Source organism: Arachis ipaensis, chromosome B6, assembly GCF_059453495.1.
Source record: "Arachis ipaensis isolate K30076 ecotype BB chromosome B6, ASM5945349v1, whole genome shotgun sequence".
Classification (NCBI taxonomy): domain Eukaryota; kingdom Viridiplantae; phylum Streptophyta; class Magnoliopsida; order Fabales; family Fabaceae; genus Arachis; species Arachis ipaensis.
In genome coordinates, this window is record NC_142441.1 from 141136399 (window position 1) to 141157388 (window position 20990).

At 32.6% G+C, this 20990-nt stretch overlaps 1 protein-coding gene and 1 non-coding gene across 2 annotated transcripts; one reads left to right on the top strand and one right to left on the bottom strand.

Annotated features, from left to right (window-relative positions):
* The first annotated feature begins 9251 nt into the window (after positions 1-9251).
* LOC107647585 (uncharacterized) lies at positions 9252-10049 on the top strand. Its single transcript, XM_016351653.3, has one exon. The coding sequence runs from the start codon at positions 9252-9254 to the stop codon at positions 10047-10049; it is 798 nt and encodes a 265-aa protein (XP_016207139.2).
* A 10388-nt stretch (positions 10050-20437) lies between these two features.
* LOC148562971 (small nucleolar RNA R71) lies at positions 20438-20545 on the bottom strand. The gene has a single exon (XR_015886680.1). It is a non-coding gene; the product is annotated as a small nucleolar RNA R71 (small nucleolar RNA).
* Positions 20546-20990: the final 445 nt, after the last annotated feature.

A 20990-nucleotide genomic window follows, 5' to 3' on the forward strand; every position in this document is an offset into this window, starting at 1 on the left:
TCGATTCACGAATAACTAAAGACTCCTGATCAAGGATAGGATAGGATGCAAGTAGGGGAGCCTCTTCGACGAGATTAGTTTAGGACGTAGTTAGCTTCTTTTCCTGTTTTAGTTTCCTATAAGTATTTTGAAACGTACTCATGGTTAAGATGTTTATTTCACTTTAATTCAAATCCCAACGTTTTAGCGCTACTCGTTTTCCGCTCTACACGTATTTACTCCTTCCTTGCGCAACGATTTAGTCATTTCTTTGCTTAATCAAGTGTGGCACCTTATTTTAAAAACCTCCACGATAGTATAAGAACTTAGGGTGTTACAGAAAGTAAATGGAGTTCTTCTTTTGTGGTTTGTTTTTCAAATTTGAAAACAGAAAATTTCCTTGAGAAGGTGAAACTGAAGGAGAGAGAAGTAGTAATTAAGGAGAAAACTTACTGTAGTGGCGTAATAATTGGATTTCTTGACACATGGGCAGTTAATGAGTTTTGCGCAAATTAATTAATTAATTATGGCATTCAAGGAAATTTTTAAAATAGGATTAAGCATTTCATTTTCATTTTGATTTTAAATGGGCACGTTAATTCTAAAAGGGCAAAGTGTTAGTCAAAATAAAATAAGTTTTGAGGTATCGAAGTCAAGGCTTGATTGATATCTTCGAAGGACATATGGTTCATCGAAAAGGATTTATCGATGAGAAAGATAGGGTCGATCAACAAAACTTATCGAAGAAAACTGATGAGTGGAGACAATTGATGCCAGTTATTAATATAATTTAAAGTGTAGAAGGAACGTTATTCACGAATTTACACACATGGGAAATGCATAAGGATTTGATTGGGCGAGGAGTCTCATAAATAGTTGAAGATGGGAAGAAAAAAGGGTTGAAATCTCATTTCAGAAAATACTTTCGCACGCTCATATTTCCAACGACTTTCTAAGTTTGCAAAGAGTTTTCTTTTTTGTAGGGTTCCTATGTCTTTTACATCCATTTTAAATTTTTTGTAATCTTTCTTTTCCTACAAATTTATCTTTTCAGCAAGTTTGTTCTTTTCACTTTCTTTTAAGATTCTGTACTTTGTATTCGATTTCGAAGACCTTCAATTTTGTCGAAAGCAGGTTTTTGCTTTCTTTAAATTAAATGTCTTTTCTTTCATTTCCATTCATTTTATTTCTAAAGTTATTTTCTTTACTTTTCAATTTTTCCTTTATTATTGTAACCAAATAAAAGGATCTTTGATGCATTTTTGAAAATTGATATTTATAAGAGGAGTAGGTTTTGCTCCCAAATGACTAGATTTTGGTTGTTTTATGTAAATAACTTTTGAGACCAATTTTTTTCATTCATATTTGTGTGTTCTTTTACTGTGATAAAAGTGATACAGTTAATCATCTTGTTTGGCGTGTTCTTGACATGAGATGGACCCATCAACAAAATGATTGTATTTGCTAATTTGTGTCTGTAGGAAAGAATTGAGGAGATTGAGTAACAGGATGAGTCTTCTAGAGTGTTGTCTCAAAATGATTCCATTGCTCAGGTTTTCGAAAAAGAGAAACCGGGTAGAGTACGTGACGCGAAGAATTTCTACCGGTTCGGAATTCCACAAAATATTTCCGCTGTTAGTATAGTCCAAACCGATAGTTAATCCTCACATCAAATTAAAATATGGTTTTGTCACAAGTACAAACCCCAATGAAAATTAACCGAAGTATTTGGACTCCGGGTCCTTTCACAAGGAATTGCAATGAAGTGGTCAATTATTGGCTATGAGGGTGCAAGGGGGGTTTGATTTGATAAGAGGACAAGAAAATAAATAGCAAGAAAAGTAGATCAAGCAAGTAACTAAAGAAAGCAATTAATAAAGAGAGACATTCATGGCAAGGATTGAGATCATAGGCTTTCTATCCTAGTCACACAATGATTAATTCATCTTATTTAGTCAACTCCAACAAATGGAAGAAGGTATCATGTTGTCTTCACATAGGGAGAATGTCAAACAAGACTAATCAATCACGTCACAATAGTAAACAAGAATTTATCTTATTTTTTATCTCCAATGTTGGAAGAAGGTGTAAGTTATCTTCCATGAGAGAAAGTCAAACAAGACTAGTTAATCTCAATCCAAAAATCCTAATAAACTCACTAATTGAATTAGCAAGAGATTAGAGTTAACGGAAATAATATTAACTAACAACTCTAGATCACCAACATAGGTTGGGTTTTCATGACTCAAGATCACCCAATCACTCTTTTCAAGCCAAGAATGCTCAAAATTTACTCTAACATCCTTCCAAGCATTTTGTCAAGCACTTGGAAGGCATAAATGGGAAGCATGGTAAATGTGCAAGGAATGTAAATCTACCAACTATCAATTGCAAGGAAAGTAAAATTCACAATTCAATTCAACAATTAAAAGAACATCAAACATTAAATTGCATTAAAGTAAATCCAAATCCAACAAGAGTTCATTAACATAAAAGAGGCATAAAAGAAAAATTAACATGAAAACTAAGAGAATCAAAGTGTAGAAGCATGAAATTGTAAAGAAAATAAGATGAAATCAAGTAATCAAATCTAGATCTAAGAGAAATTAACCTAATCCTAACCTAATTCTAGAGAGAAGAGGGAGCTTCTCTCTCTAGAAAACTAACTAAAGGCTCATCATGACTAACTAAGTGCTCCCCCTTTGCTTGGGCTTCAATTCTGTATGAAATACACTCAGAAACATGTTGGATTTGGGCCTGGGCAGCTCAAAAATCGCCCCCAGCGTTTTGCCTTTAAGTGAGTCACGTGCGAGTATCGACGCGTACGCACCATGTGCGCGTGCGCGTCGCTTGGCCATTTTTCTCATCCGCGTGTACGCGCCATGTACGCGTACGCTTCGCCATGCGATGCCACTTCTGCGCGCGTGCGCCTTGTACGCTTGCGCGCCCATTGAAGTATTCTCAATCTTTGTTTCTTCATGCGTTCTCTACTTTGTATGCTTTTCTCCTCATTTCTTCCATTCAATACTTGCCTTATGAACCTGAGATCACTCAACAAACACATCAAGGCATCGAATGGAATTAAAGTGAACTAAAATCACCAATTTAAGGGCCTAAAAAGCATGTTTTCACATTTAAGCATAATTTAGGGGAGAATTACAAAACCATGCTATTTCATTGAATAAATGTGGGAAAATGTGATAGAATCCCCTGAAATAAGCACAAGATAAACCACAAAATTGGAGTTTATCAGTACGTGATGTGGGTTTCGGACCGACTCCTAGTCAACTCTTCGGTCCGAATTCACATGCGCCGGGCAACAGAGTCCAAGTAAAGGAGACCCAGAGAAAACTGCTTGAACTGCAGGCAAAGCTGGAAGGCGAGAAGTTGAAGAAGAAGACGATGGAGGTTGAAACAGCAGCAGAGAAGAAAAAGAGGCAAGCGATGGAGAGTACTCTGATTTATCTATTTCAACGGCTGGGTGAGAAGCTGCCACCAGACATCGCTGCAGGGATGAGTTCCGTGGAATAATAGAGTGAAAAATAGTATATTAGGATTGGAGATATTTTGTATTGAAGCAAACATTTTGTTGCATTAGACTATGCAACTCTTTGCAAGAGATTTGTTTTCTTCGTATTTTCATAAATATATTATTTTGTTTTGCAGATAATTTTTTTGTTTTTGATACAAGTTTAGATTCTAAAGTTGAAAATATTAACTCTTAAAATAATAAAAAATTTAAAAAACAAAAAAATAGTTCTATAATATTTTTAAAAAATTGTACGATTTTTTAAGGAAAAAACCAAATTTCCTATTTTTTTAATTTAGTAGCGGTTTTAAACCACCGAAAAGTATCTCAAAGTTTGAAAAATCTGTCTTATATTGCGGCGGTTTGAAACCGCCAGTAACTGTGCCCAAAACCTTAGTTCTGCACACGTCAACTTGAAAACATCTAAATAAATAGCGGCGGTTTTTTGAATGATTGTCGCAAAATATTGATTTGGAGGCGGTTATACCAACAGCTGCTGAAGACCGCACCCATAACCGTGGCAGTACAGTGAGCCACCAGCCTTTGATTTTACGACGATTTAAAATCGCCGCTAATCATAAAATGCATATCGAAAAAAAACCTAAACAATACATATATCAATATACAAATACATAATAACTTATTTGATAATTAATTTTTTATGTACACATAATATTTTTTTAAATAAACCTATTTAAAAAAATAAAATCTTTCTATCTTTAAAAGTTGATAATTTTACATTAAATAATTTTTTTATTATTTTATTTCTATACGAATAACAAAAAATTTTGCACTATTTTTTTACGAATATTTTGAATAATTATCCAAATATTCATGCCAAAAAATTAGATCAAATACTTAGCGATTTTAATCACTTATTAAAAATAATAAATTTTTATTATTTTTGTCAAACTAATATTATTTTTTTACAATATTGTATACTTTTTATATTTTGAGATTGTTGATCAGCATGTTAATCTTTCAGGTGCATCTTCTATTATTTACTTTTCTATTAATTACTATGTTACTTCACTATAAGTTTAAAATTAAAAAAAAAAATTAGGTGAAAAAATATTGATATTTTTTAAAAAATAGAATTATTTAATGTAATTATAGGAGTGTAGATTTTATAAGTGAGAAGTCAATATGTGAAGGTGTGTTGCAATACATAAAGAGCATGTTGCATATGTAATAACATCCTCACTAACACACAGGAAGGCATATTAAAATACATAAAAAACGTGTTAAATATTTTTATAATATTGTAATATATTTTAAATATCAATATTATTTAACTAAAATACCATCTCTCTTTTCATATTAAAAATAATTTCTGTCCACTGATATTATTTATTTTCTTCCATTGAAATGATAATTTTTGCAAACAAGAAAAATTTAAATCACATTGGGTACGTGTTGACCACTCTTGTATTGTATTTAAGGTTTCATTTGAATTTTGTCTCAAAATAAAATACATAAACAAATATAAAAATAAGGACAAAAAACTGAAAAAGTGTTTAAAAGAAAAGGCAAAAACAAATACAGAAAACAAATCTCTTGGGGTAGAAGTATACATAATTGCTACCATCATCGAATGAAGAGGGACTTCATCATGATTTCTCATACTAATAATAAGACTTAATTATTTCAGACAAATTTAGGAATTTCAGATATTCTTTCTTCAAATTTTATAAGACAAAGTAACAACCAACTCAAATAACTAAAGGATTTAACAATTTTAAATATTCTTACCTCATCAAGTCTTTTTGGGTGCAGATACAAAGCGTCACTGAAGAAAGTGCCACTAGATAAAATGTCGCAAAGTGCTTATTGTTAGGATTTGGTTGAATTAGTCCCACATTACTTAGGATAGCAAATAGAATGGGTAGCCTAAGCTATAAATATGAGGCTAAGTTCTCCATTTGTTTTTGCACCAATCAGAAACACTTTAAGCTTGTATCTGATTTTTCTTTTCTTCTATACTTTTTGATTAGAGAGTGTTGTGAGGTGTAGTTAGATATTTGCTTTGAGAGAGTGTGGGTGTACTGGGGTGCCGGTGTTAGAGAGAAAGAAGTCTATGTGTTGTAACAATTTTCACATAGTGATATTCTCTGGTTGTCATTTGACAACGGCCGTGATTTTTTATCCGGGAATTGGAGTTTCCACGTTAAATTCTTGTGTTGTGATTGTGTCTATTTTATTTCTCTGTCAAAGGTGTTTTCTCAAGGGGGAATGGTGTCTTATTCCCAACAAGTGGTATCAGAGTTTCGGTTCGGTGGGATTTATTCTTAGTATGCTCTGTGGTTGTAGCCTAGTCTGACATTCCACATCAGAAAAGAATTTTGTCCTGTGGCTTGAGGTTGATCTTTGGTTGCTGTTGTTGTTGCTGAAAGGCAGTGTGACACTGTGAGAGTGCAGTTTGGAAAGGTTCTGGCTAAGGAAAGACCTGGTATTTAAGTGTGTCCATTGTGACCCACCTCTCTTTCCTGGGGACCCTTCCTAGTGCACGGTCTACAGTTGAGTTATACTATTCCAGTATACGGTTGCAACAATATCAGGATATTCAAGTGCTGTGAAGCTTGAAATAGAGAAATTTGATGGAAGAATCAATTTTGGCTTGTGGCAAATACAAGTCAAGGATGTGTTGATACAATCAGGTTTGCACAAGGCGTTGAAGGAGAAGATCTCTGGTTGCTCTCTCTATGAGAGAAGATGATGTTCTCTAGAAGACAAGAAGTATCCTCATGGTATTACTGCACTGCCATGGATAAGGATAAGTTGTGGCAATCGGGTCCACAATTGCACACGGGCATTGGTTGGCGTTGAGATGCAAGGTGTGTGGCGGAGTTAGGTCGATGGCTGAAGAACTTCCAGGAAAAGCCAATTTGGAAGTTGCACCATGAATTTTCAGCAAGGTTTCGATCTGTACCAAGGCGAAATGCTTGGAGTGGTCTAATTCCAAGTGAGTATACTTTCATGGTGGAGTATGATAGTTCTCTGAACTATGATTGTCGGTATAGACAATGGCAGCAAAGAATTGTCAGTGTTGACAATGGAAGCTGAAGATGTGTGACTATTTCAATCAAGGTGGAGATTGTTAGGATTTGGTTGAATTAGTCCCACATTGCTTAGGATAGCAAATGAAGTGGGTGGCCTAGGCTATAAATATGAGGCTAAGTTCTCCATTTATTTTTGCACCAGTCAGAAACACTTTAAGCTTGTATTTGATTGTTCTTTTCCTCTGTACTCTTTGATTAGAGAGCGTTGTGAGGTGTAGTTAGATATTTGCTTTGAGAGAGTGTGGGTGTACTGGGGTGCCGGTGTTAGAGAGAAAGAAGTCTATGTGTTGTAACAATTTTCACATAGTGATATTCTCTGGTTGTCATTTGACAACGGCCATGGTTTTTTTTCCGATAATTAGAGTTTCCACGTTAAATTCTTGTGTTGTGATTGTGTCTATTTTATTTCTCTGTCAAAGGTGTTTTCTCAAGGGGGAATGGTGTCTTATTCCCAACACTTATGAAAAGTGATATAATATGATCACCAAAAATATTATTTATATATTAAAATTAGTCATTAAAATTAGTCACTAACATATTTGTGTATAAATATATGTATAGTTCAATTGATAAATCAAAATTGTTTGATTAAGAATTGTCTGTGAATCGTCAAGCCAACCGAGTTTTAAAATTTAGATTTTTTAAAATTTCATTTTTTTTACTTTTCTGTGAGTGTCTCTAATGGACTATTCACATTCATGATAATTTTTTTATATATAATAAATTATCTTTATCTTTAATATTATAATATAATATATTTAATAATACCAAAAAATATATTTAATTTAAATTAAATATATATTAAAAATTAAAAGATATAAAATATACTTATTTTTGTCAAATAAAAAAATTACAAATTAAGATATAATAATTAAACTAATAATTTTTTCTATTATTTTTTATTATTCTCTAACATAAAATTAAATGCATAGTATTATAAATGTTTATATATATATATATATATATATATATATATATATATATAAACCTTAATATTTGATTATTTCACTTTTTATTTAATTTTTATGTTATACTTAGATAAAATTATAAAATTTTATAATTAATTTTATATTTAAAAATTTATATTAGTATATATTTATATTTTTTATATTTATTTATAATTTTATATATTATTTTTTTATTCTATTATTTTGATTGAATCGGTTGAATTTCTAAATCTACAAATCACACTACTTAAAAGCAGTTCGATAACTAATTTGAATTTTAAAATCTTGCTATTTAGTGATGTCTGCATGATCAAATTTTAAAGTTACGTATATGTAATGCGTGAAATACACCGTAACTACTAAATATAATCAATGAAGTGTAAAAGAAAAAAAATAATAACCATTACCACAAAATTTCAAACACTCGAACTTTACAAAAAATATCAATAAAAAAAAAAATCTATGGTGCTTAAGTTATGTGCCTAATTTATCTAAAAAATAAAAGGGATAAAAGTGAATTTTATCTTTTATATTTACGTTAAATAATTAAAAAATTAAACACGATAAAAAATATCACCAATAAATTATATGAATAAAACAATTAAACTACCGACTTCATAGACTTTATTTAGGTAGTTGGTACATCATTTGTACTATGATATAGGATCATATGTGACATATCTACGTTTATTTTATGAATTTAATTAAAGAATTAATATTTTTTTAGTTAAGATCGTTAGCATGTGTAACTATTCACTAAAGAATAATAAGATAAAGGTTGAATTAGTCTGTTACTCTCTATAGTTTTGTAAAATTTTTAATTAGGTCTTTATATTTTTTTTTTAATTGAGTCTCTACACTATTTTTTTTTTCAATTAAGTTTCTCTTAGTAGTAATTGACTTAATTTTATAGGGATCCAACTAACAAAAAAAAAAAAGAATTGGTATAGGGACCTAAATAAAAGGAAAAAAAATGTAGGGACCCAATTAAAAAAATTTTGGTGGAAGGACTCAATTAAAAGAAAAAAAGTATAGGGACCTAATTAAAAATTTTGCGAAACTATAGGGACTAACAGAATAATTAAACCTAAGATAAATTAAGTGAAACGAACATCACATTTATTTAAAAGTTTTAAAATAGAATAAATGACCATTTGTACCCATGAGAGATGAAAACGCTGACATTTGTACCCATGATAGCTCGAAACTAACCTTGTACCCATGAGAGATGTTGTCCGTGTGACAAAAGTGCCCCGCCTTGGATCTGAGCTTGGTTCGTGCCTTTCCGAACCTACGTGGCACTCCCAAACCCTCCCCCAATCTGAGCCAACCATTCACCATCATCATCTTCATCTTCTTCACCATCACCATTACCATAACCTCCATAACCTCCATCACCATCACCTCAGCACCGCCACAGCCACCTCCCTTCACCACAACCTCCGGCGACAACCCACACCGCCGCGCCCCTTTCTCTTCTTCTTCCCCTCTTCTCACCTCCGCTGAGCCTAGAAACCACAGCGCCAGCTCCTCCTCTCCACCAAAACAGCAAAATTTTCAAACACCAGCATGAATCAAAACACACCTAAATCCACTAACATGCATTTCTAACTAACCAAATTAAGCAAAATGAACTAAAAGCAATACAATGAAAGAAACAGAACTCAGAAAAAAATGCAGGGGATGAAAAATTATTCTTCTGCAATTGTTCCACACAGCCTCCAAAATCAGAACTCCATGGAGCTCAAACTCCACTCATCAATGGCGTCACTGGGATCCGTTCCCCGCAAATTAAACACCGTCATCTCATCCCATTCCAAATTCCCACACTTCTCTCCTTCGAAGCCCTCCAATTGCTCTCTCCCTTCCACTCCTCTATGCTCCTACGCCGTTCCCGATTCCAAGAACCCCACCACCAACAGCAACAAGGTCCAACCCCGCCGTAAAAATGCCACCCCCACTGGTCGTTTCGCTCAAAAGACCCAAACTTCACGGAAGGAGAATCTTCCCAGAGAACCAAAACCCAAACTTGATAATACTCATAATAGGGTCGACCAGAACCGCCAAAATGCGCTGTTTGATGCAACCACCCTGAACGTTAATTTGATTGAGTTGTGCGAAGAGGGTAAGCTTGCTGAAACTTTGGAACTCATGGGTCAAGGTTCAGTTGCTGATTATGGTGTTTTTCTCGCCATGTTGAATTTGTGCGAGGGTACGAGGTCGCTTGAGTATGGGAAAAAGGTTCATGAGTTCTTGAGAAGATCGAGGTTTCGAGGGGAGGTTGAATTGAACAATAGGTTGATTGGAATGTATGGGAAATGTGGTAACATGAATATTGCGCGCAAGGTGTTTGATCGAATGCCAGAGAGAAACATGAGTTCTTGGCATTTGATGATCATTGGATACACTGAAAATGGCGCTGTGGTTTCTGGGCTTAGCGGAGGTGAGAAGAGGGGAAGAAGAAGAGAAAGGGGCGCGGCGGTGTGGGTTGTCGCCGGAGGTTGTGGTGAAGGGAGGTGGCTGTGGCGGTGCTGAGGTGATGGTGATGGAGGTTATGGAGGTTATGGTGATGGTGATGGTGATGGTGAAGAAGATGAAGATGATGATGGTGAATGGTTGGCTCAGATTGGGGGAGGGTTTGGGAGTGCCACGTAGGTTCGGAAAGGCACGAACCAAGCTCAGATCCAAGGCGGGGTACTTTTGTTACACGGACAGCATCTCTCATGGGTACAAGGTTAATTTCGAGCTATCATGGGTACAAATGTCAGCGTTTTCATCTCTCATGGGTACAAATGGTCATTTATTCTTTTAAAATATCAAATTAATGTATGCATGGGTCTTTATTTTATAAATTTTTTATTTTTTTTTTATTTTTTGAGACTAACTTCGTACACTCCTTATATTAACATTAATAAAATTTTCATGTGAAATTGATCGATAATTGAAAACTATTAGATAATTTGATTAGTTTGATTAAAATGTTATTTAATAGTTTTACTTTATTTTTTTAAGGATAGATTTATCAGCGTTCTAAACATTTATGAATAGAAATGATTGTTTTTTTTTCCTTTAAACGACAATAATAATAAAATAATATTTTGTCTTTTTAATTAATATTTAAATGAATATTTTAGCATTTTAAAATTAATCTTTTAAAGGGGATAATTTTATCTTTTTAAAATCAAAATCAAAATTTTAATTTTTTAAAATAATTTAATATCTCTAATCTTAAAATAATATTTTTGTCTTTTAAAATCAACTAAAAATATTTTTTTCTTTTTAAAATTTAATCAAATTTTAATTTAAATTAAATAATCTTAATTTTAAAAGGTCTTTTAATCTTTTAAAATTAAATATAAAAGACAATATTGTCTTTTCAAATAGGTCCAAATTAATCATACTAAAATACTAAAAAAAAAAGTCTTAGCCAATTTTTTTTAAAATAACTTATAAAAATAAATTTAAACAATACTTCTTTTACTTACCTTTTACTAACTTTTTAAAAGGAGTTTTAATGGTGCAAAGTTATAAGAAGTATTGCATTATTTTTCATTTGGAAATTTGGACATCAAGTGTAAAATATCTCGATCACCAAACTTAATTCATTTTTATTTTATCCAACTATAAAAAATTTGATGTACTTATTATCTTTGATGTTAATTATTTGTACTAAGTTTTTGAAACAACAACAATAATAATAAGTCGAAAGATTCAGCTACTAATTAAAAAATCTATGAAAGATATTATTGACAAAGTAGTTCGAAATAATTTAAAATTATGTTTAATTACTTTATTAGTCTTTATAGTTTCGCGAAATTTTTAATTAGGTTCCTATATTTTTTTTTCTTTTAATTGGATCCCTGCACCAATTTTTTTTTTAATTAGATCCCTCTTGACAGTAATTAATTTAATTTTATAAGGATCTAACTAAAAAAAAATGGTTAAAAGACCCAAATAAAAAAAAAGTATAGGGAGTAATTAAAAAAAATTGATATAATGACTCAATTAAAAGAAAAAAAAAGTACAAATACTTAATTAAAAATTTTCCAAAATTATAGGAACCAACAGAATAATTAAACCTTAAAATTATAACAAAAAGAATCAATAAATATTATATTTTCTATAAATAACAAATAAACTTTTATAGTTAGCAAATAATTTATCCATTAAATCTAAATTTATGACCACATTTGAATAAATATTTAAAAAATATACAAAAAATTTGAAATAAAATTTGACTTCTAGACTTTTTTATTTTTTTTAAAAAATATGGTCATTTATAATAAAAAAATTTTAAAAAAATTACTTGACAAAAAATTAATAAATTTTAATGATAAAAAAATATTATTTTTCTAATAATAATTACAAACATTTGTATTAAAATTTGATCTCTAAAATTATTTTTTAAAATATATATTTAATATCTAATTTTTATTATATTTTTAAATTTTTCAAAAATTTATTTTTTAGTAACATTTTTTAAAATTCGTTTGTCTATGAATTTTTTGGTATTTTTTTATCGAAAATAAGAAGATTCTAACCCACAATTTTTTACATAAATATAAAAAAAAATTATATCATTTAAGTTATAATTCATTAATTTTTGAATATTATTTTAATAGTTTACTTAATAATAATAACAAGTCGAAGCAACCTTGATTTTTGCCAAAGATTGGGTGGGGCTGTCGTGGTATTGAAGACACCCACGCGAGAATTCATATTTAATTTGGATTGGTCGATCAACATGTGGATATGAGTTAGTTCAACGGGATTAACCTCCATTAACGGCTCCATTAACGAACAATGAAATAATAACGAAAAATTTTAATTTTTTTAATTTATAAACAGAAAAAAAAATCCTTTAAATTTTTATGTTCTTAAAAAATTATATTCGTATTAATTTAAATATATTTTTATTAAGAAAAAATAAATACATATTTTTAATTAAGAAAATAAATTAAAAGAATTAAATTATCACTCAACTAACAATTCTCTATTGCAGTATCACCAGGTTATACGGTTAATTTGCTTGATTTGTATTTCCAAGAAGAAAACGATGTCGTCGGCATTTGGCCGATATATTTGGCTATTGCCATTTTAATAATAAAAAATTAAATTAAAATCAAAGTCGGTCCCGCACACCCATGTGCTCTGGCCCCTTTTTCTGCAGACCGTAGGTCCTCTCATGAAACACGTGGATGTTGTAAGTTTTGATAAAATGACTGTTATTTACTCATTTAATTTAATTATAAAAATATTATATGTATTATTTTTTGTACTTTTTAATTAATAATAATTGATAAAATTAGCCACCATCGCAACTAAACAACCACTGCTAACAATCTAAACTAAATAACAAATTTAATCCGACAAATATCACTCAAAAAATGCAATTCAATTTAACAAAACTAAACCAAAATCTAAATAAATAAATAATTAAAATATATAAAAAAAACTGAAGACAGGGAAAAAAATAAATATAAAAAAATATGACAGAAAAAAAATAAAAAGGTATATATATAAATAAAAAAGTAGGCGAAAGCAGATTAAGAAATAGACAAAAAAAAGGGTATACGAATCTAAAAATATGTAGACAAAATGTGAAGCAGAAGCAATAATGACAAAGAATATCGACAATAAAAGAATGGTTGTGAAGAACAAACAAAAAAAAAGGAGAAAAAGAAAAAGAAAAAAAAAGAAGGAATGAGGAGTAAAAAGGAGGAGAGGTGCTAGTCTAATGACACGAAAAAGATGAGGCGACAGAAATTTAGGTGGAAGGAAAGGAGAAGGAGAGATAACAATAAACTAATGGCAAGAAGGAATGAAAGATGACAATAGTCTGGTGGCATAAAAGGAGGAAAGACGGCAATAGACTAAGTGGCAAGAAGAGAAGAGGAGAGGTTAAATTCATTGTACTTTGGGTGTAAGAGGAAGAAAAGAAAAGAATCGAAATGATAGTTTAGGTCTTTTGGATTTATAAGTCTAAAACAAGGGCATATTTGAAATATGAATGTTAGAAATATTATGTCTATATCTTAAAATTAGTGTTTTATTTTTCATTGTTATGTACAAATTTTGTCTTTGTGTATCTTTGTGTCTTCCCGTGTTTATCAAAATTTTGTATCTTACTAGTCAAATGATAGACGTGTACCACTATGTCTGTGTCTTGGGTAGACACACCCACTAACTAAACGGATGCTTAGGTAGCATTTGATTCTATCCAATGTCCATATCTCTATAAGACATGGACATCAGGACATGACAGATGTCCTCTGTTTGTTTTCACGAGACACAAATTTGATAGACATACACAGGAGAACATAAATACACAAAATTTGTGTACGACTTTTACGTTGAGACACTAAGACATAGACACAAGATATTGATTTTTTTTTTCTTTTTGTCCTTGGATAATTTTTAAATTCTAATTTTAATCTTAAATTCTAATGTTTCCTCTCTCTCTGTAAGACTCAAAATTTTTAAATAAATCTTATTATGAATTAATTTCAATTCATTTATTCATTAGAAATTTTATTCTTAGAAATTATTTTATTAAAGTTAATTAAATCAAAAATTAAATAAGGTTTTGATAATTAATTAGAATTTTACTTAATTTTATAATTATTAAATTATTTTTTATATTTAAATTATAAAATTGATAGTTATGAAATAATAAAAATTTTATATGATTTGGTTTTAGATAATTTAATCTATATCATTTAATACTATAAGTTAAAGATAAAGAAAATTAATCATATTACCGTGTATTTTCAATTGGAGTAATTTATTGAGAATCAATTGGTATTTTTATACCACAAACAGTATTTTAAAGTAATTTTAGACATTAAATTAGTTTTTCAAATATTAATACTTTATGCTCCAATTTTATTAAAATTACCAAACTATCCTTATACCTAATTTTTACCAAAATTCTAAATCCCCAAAATATCACTCTAACCCTAATTTCCCCTTTCCCTTCAACCGCCTCACCCTTTTCAGTTTTTCATTCCTTCCAAACAGACCCAGCACATAGCAAAAAAAGAAAGAAAACGTTGAGGGAGAGAGGGATAAACGGAGACAGAGAACAAAGAATAGGGTGAAAGGGAAGAGAGAAGAGGGAGATCTGGAGGGAGGAAAAGAGCGCCGGGGAGGGGGAGAGCTCACCGCCGCTAGGACACCCAGCTACCGTCGCCGCCGCCGTTCGCGAAGAGGGAAGAGAGAGCTCACGGGTAAGAGAGGAAGCGTCGCGCTAGCCACTGAACTTGCGTTCGTCGTCGTCTTCGCGGGTTCCTGTCGCCACCGTCGTCCCCGCCGTGAAGCCTGTCGCCGTTGCTGTAGCTGTCAGCGTCGTCGTCCATGGGTGAAGCAGAGGAGAGAGATCCACGAGGAAGGGAGGACCGCGCCCGTCCAGCCGCCGCGCACAGTCGCCGCTCATGTTGCCAGCGTCATCCCCGTCAGATCCGCCGTTGTCGAAGCTTCTGGCCGTGCCTCTGTCGCCGAACAACACCACTGCCGCTTGGAACCCCCATTGAAGTCGGTATCTGTGTGCTAAGCGCTAAGCTTGCTTCATCTTCTTTGTCTATTAAGTTGGTTTTTATCGTGAGGGTGGTTGCTGAGATTATCTGTGTCAGGATGTATGATCACATGGTCACAGCAAGTTTTTCTGTCCTGCGCCACCATTGGAGCCGCCCAACCGATGCTAAAATCGCTGCTGCTCTGTGTTCTTTTATAGTAAGTATTTACGTTTCGAAAAACTTATGCGTTAGTGTCTTGTTATGTGTATAAAAGTCTTTGCGATATTGATGTGTTAGGGATCAATAGCCGAGCTTACATGTAGCGATTGAGGCTGTTTTTGCTTTTGGGAAAGCAAGCGGAGCAGATGCTTCAGTTGCCGCTGATTTTGGGCTGAGAGAAACGAGTTCAGTTGACGCGTTTGGATTATGGTTTTGCGTGTCGAGGTAGGGGTTTTCTTAAAATCTATTTTATATTACAAAGTTGTGATAAATAGATATTGATGCAAAGAGATTTACTTCTGTGATTATATTTGTCTTATGGATGTGATGGTTTGTTGGACTGAATTATTGAGTGCTTGATTGCGTGAGTGGTGTGTGATTGTGGATAAAAACCGGTTTGGAATGTCATTTACTTGATTATTGAGAAAGGTGGATTTTCTTGGTTTTAGAGTTTACTTAGTAATATAAATGAAACGATTTTGGAAATAATTTGAGATATGAAAATAAATTGATTCTGGGAGCGATTTGATTGTGAATTAGTTTGATTTTATGAATGATTTAATATTTGAGCTGATTCGATTTTAAAAAGAGTTTTATTGTTAGAATTGGTTGATTTCAAAATAATTTGACATTGGAACTGGTTCAATTCTGGAAAATGTTTGAGATTTAAAAATGGTTGAGAAAAAGGTTTGAGAAATGTTTGGATGGGACCCGAAAAGGGTGGCAGTGTCCGAGTTTTAGAGGAGATGCTGGCGAAATTTTATAAAATTGGAAGTTTTATTTAAAGTAATTAATTAAAAGGATTTGGTTTTAAGCATTATACGTTTTAAGATTGATTTGTCTATCAAATAAAGAATTTTGTTTTGGAATTGAGATTGTTAACAAACAGAATGAAAAAGAGGATGATGAGAATTTTATTTGAAATATGGCTTTGAAATGAACTTGGAAATGAGATTTGGATTGATGAATGATTATGATGTTGAGAATGTTGAGATGTGAACTTTGAATTATTCACATGGCTTATTGATGAGCGGATAATTTATACGCTTTTTGGCATTGTTTTTAGTATGTTTTTAGTAGGATCTAGTTACTTTTAGGGATGTTTTCATTAGTTTTTATGTTAAATTCACATTTCTGGAATTTACTATGAGTTTGTGTGTTTTTCTGTGATTTTAGGTATTTTCTGACTGAAATTGAGCGACTTGAGCAAAAATCAGATTCAGAGGTTGAAGAAGGACTGCTGATGCTGTTGGATTCTGACCTCCCTGCACTCAAAGTAGATTTTCTGGAGCTACAGAACTCGAAATGATGCGCTTCCAATTGCGTTGGAAAGTAGACATCCAGGGCTTTCCAGAAATATATAATAGTCCATACTTTGGCCAATAATAGACGACGCAAACTGGCGTTCAACGCCAGCTCTCTACCTAATTCTGGCGTCCAGCGCCAGAAAAGGATCCAAAACCAGAGTTGAACGCCCAAACTGGCACAAATGCTGGCATTCAACTCCAAGAAGGACCTCTACACGTGCAACACTCAAGCTCAGCCCAAGCACACACCAAGTGGGCCCCGGAAGTGAATTTATGCATCAATTACTTATTTCTGTAAACCCTAGTGACTAGTTTATTATAAATAGGACCTTTTACTATTGTATTAGACATCTTTGGACGCCTGGTTCTTAGATCAGAGGGGCTGGCCATTCGGCCATGCCTGGACCTTTCACTTATGTATTTTTAACGGTAGAGTTTCTACACTCCATAGATTAAGGTGTGGAGCTCTGCTGTTCCTCAAAGATTAATGCAAAGTACTACTGTTTTCTACTCAATTCATCTTATTTCGCTTCTAAGATATTCATTCGCACTTCAACCTGAATGTGATGAACGTGACAATCATCATCATTCCCTATGAACGCGTGCCTGACAACCACTTCCGTTCTACCTTCGATTGAATGAGTGTCTCTTAGATCTCTTAACCAGAATCTTCGTGGTGTAAGCTAGAATGATGGCGGCATTCAAGAGAATCCGGAAAGTCTAAACATTGTCTGTGGTATTCCGAGTAGGATTCAATGATTGAATGACTGTGACGAGCTTCAAACTCGCGATTGCTGGGCGTAGTGACAGAACGCAAAAGGATAGTAAATCCTATTCCAGTATGATCGAGAACCGACAGATGAATAGCCGTGCCGTGACAGGGTGCATTGACCATGTTCACTGAGAAGATAGGATGTGACCATTGACAAGGGTGATGCCTCCAGACGATTAGCCGTGCCGTGACAGGGCATTTGGATCATTTTCTCGAGAGAAGACTGAAAGTAGCCACTGACAATGGTGATGCATTACATAAAGCCAGCCATGGAAAGGAGTAAGACTGATTGGATGAAGATAGCAGGAAAGCAGAGGTTCAGAGGAACGAAAGCATCTCTATTCGCTTATCTGAAATTCTCACCAGTGATTTACATAAGTATTTCTATCCCTATTTTATTAATTACTTTCGAAAACTCCATTATTATTTTATATCCGCCTGACTGAGATTTACAAGGTGACCATAGCTTGCTTCATACCAACAATCTCCGTGGGATTCGACCCTTACTCACGTAAGGTATTACTTGGACGACCCAGTGCACTTGCTGGTTAGTTGTGCGAAGTTGTGAACCATGGTATTGGCATCATGTTTTTGGCGCCATTACCAGGGAAAGAAAGAGCGATGAATTTTACATAATCAAAGTGTAATCACAATTTCTGCGCACCAAGTTTTTGGCGCCGTTGCCGGGGATTGTTTGAGTTTGGACAACTAACGGTTCATCTTGTTACTCAGATTAGGTAATTTTCTTTTTATTTTGTTTTCAAAAATTTTTCAAAAATCCTTCAAAAATTTCTCATCTGTTTTCGAAAAAAAAAAGTTTTAAAATAAAAATGTTTTCAAAAATATATTTTTCTTCAGAATTTTTAAAAATGAATTCTAGTGTTTCATGAAACATGTTGAATCCTATCTGGCCATACCCAAACTGCTTTGGGATTGGTCTTCAACTAATCACCTCAATGGAGCCATGTCCAATTCTTTTGGATAGGGCATGTTAGGCTTGTCATGTCTGAATTACACTCATATTTTTATTAAAGCTTGACTGGCTATTAAGCCATGCCTGACCCTTTGATTGGAGCTTTAGGACTAACATGGCAAGATTCCTGGAATTCATATTAAAAATTTTGGAATCCTTATTTTTATTTTTCACAATAATTTTCGAAAAAAAATTAAAAGAAAATACAAAAAAATTAGAAAATCATAAAAATAAAAAATATTTTTCATGTTTCTTGTTTGAGTCATGTGTCATGTTATAAGTTTGGTGTCAATTGCATGTGCATCTTGCATTTTTCGAAAATTTCATGCATTCATAGTGTTCTTCATGATCTTCAAGTTGTTCTTGGTAAGTCTTCTTGTTTGATCTTGATGATTTTTTGTTTTGTGTTGTATGGTGTTTTTCATATGCATTCTTGAATTCTTAGTGTCTAAGCATTAAAGAATTCAAAGTTTGGTGTCTTGCATGTTTTCTTTGCATTAAAAATTTTTCAAAAATGTGTTCTTGATGTTCATCATGTTCTTCATAGTGTTCTTGGTGTTCATCTTGACATTCATAGCAGTCTTACATGCATTCATTGTTTTGATCCATAACTTTCATGCATTGCATCATTTTTCTTGTTTTTCTCTCTCATCATAAAAATTCAAAAATAAAAAAAATATCTTTCCCTTTTTCTCCCTCATAAATTCGAAAATTAGATTTGACTTTTTCAAAAAATTTTAAAATCTAGTTGTTTTCATGAGTCAAATCAAATTTTCAATTTAAAAATCCTATCTTTTCAAAAAAAAAAATCTTTTTCAAAAATCAAATCTTTTTCATTTTTCTTAGTTATTTTCGAAAATTCTAAAAATATTTTTCAAAAATCTTTTTCTTATTTTTATATCAAATTTTCGAAAATAACATCACCAATTAATGTTTTGATTCAAAAATTTCAAGTTTGTTCTTTGCTTGTTAAGAAAGATTCAAACTTTGAGTTCTAGAATCATATCTTGTGATTTCTTGTGAATCAAGTCATTAATTGTGATTTTAAAAATCAAATCTTTTTCAAAAACTAATTTCAATCATATCTTTTCAAAAATATCTTCTTATCTTATCTTTTTCAAAATTTGATTTCAAAATATCTTTTCTAACTTCTTATCTCCTTATCTTTTCAAAATTGATTTTCAAATTTGTTTCAACTAACTAACTAACTTTTTGATTGTTTCTTATCCTTTTCAAAACCACCTAACTAACTCTCTCTCTAATTTTCGAAAATATCTTCCCCTCTTTTTCAAAATTTCTTTTTAATTAACTAATTATTCTATTCTTATTTTAATTTTCGAAAATTACTAACATTTTTTTCAAAAACCATTTTCAAAAATCACTAACTCTTTTTCAAAAATTATTTTCGAAATTTCCCCTCTCTCATCTTATTCTATTTATTTATTCATCTACTAACATCTCTCCCTCACCCACCAAAAATCCGAACCCTCTCTCTCTCTTTCTGAGTTCAGATTTTTCTTCTTCTTTTCTTCTACTAACAATAAGGAACCTCTTTACTGTGACATAGAGGATTCCTCTTCTTTTATTTTTCTCTCCTCTTTCTTATGAGCAGGGACAGAGAAAAAGGCATTCTTGTTGAAGCTGATCCAGAACCTGAAAGGACTCTGAAGAGGAAATTAAGAGAAGCTAAATTACAACAATCCAGAGACAACTTGATTGAAAATTTCGAACAAGTAAGGGAGATGGCAGCCGAACCCAACAACAATGCAAGGAGAATGCTTGGTGACTTTACTGCACCAAATTCCAATTTACATGGAAGAAGCATCTCCATTCCTGCCATTGGAGCAAACAACTTTGAGCTGAAACCTCAATTAGTTTCTCTAATGCAGCAGAACTGCAAGTTTCATGGACTTCCATCTGAAGATCCTTTTCAGTTCTTAACTGAATTCTTGCATATATGTGATACTGTTAAGACTAATGGAGTAGATCCTGAAGTCTACAGGCTCATGCTTTTTCCTTTTGCTGTAAGAGACAGAGCTAGAGTATGGTTGTACTCTCAACCTAAGGATAGCCTGAACTCTTGGGATAAGCTGGTCACGGCTTTCTTAGCCAAGTTCTTTCCTCCTCAAAAACTGAGCAAGCTTAGAGTGGATGTTCAAACCTTCAGACAGAAAGAAGGTGAATCCCTCTATGAAGCTTGGGAGAGATACAAAGGACTGACCAAAAAGTGTCCTTCTGACATGCTTTCAGAATGGACCATCCTGGATATATTCTATGATAGTCTGTCTGAGTTATCTAAGATGTCATTGGATACCTCTGCAGGTGGATCCATTCACCTAAAGAAAATGCTTGCAGAAGCTCAAGAACTCATTGACATGGTTGCAAATAACCAGTTCATGTACACTTCTGAAAGGAATCCTGTGAATAATGGGACGCCTATGAAGAAGGGTGTTCTTGAAATTGATACTCTGAATGCCATATTGGCTCAGAACAAAATATTGACTCAGCAAGTCAATATGATCTCTCAGAGTCTGAATGGAGTGCAAGCTGCATCCAACAGTACTCAAGAGGCTTCTTATGCAGAAGAAGCTTATGATCCTGAGAACCCTACAATAGCAGAGGTGAATTACTTAGGTGAACCTTATGGAAACACCTATAACTCATCATGGAGAAATCATCCAAATTTCTCAT

What these genes read in the sequence shown, in the direction of transcription:
- LOC107647585 (XM_016351653.3), top strand. Translation starts at nt 9,252, where the DNA reads ATGGAGCTCAAACTCCACTCATCAATGGCGTCACTGGGATCCGTTCCC.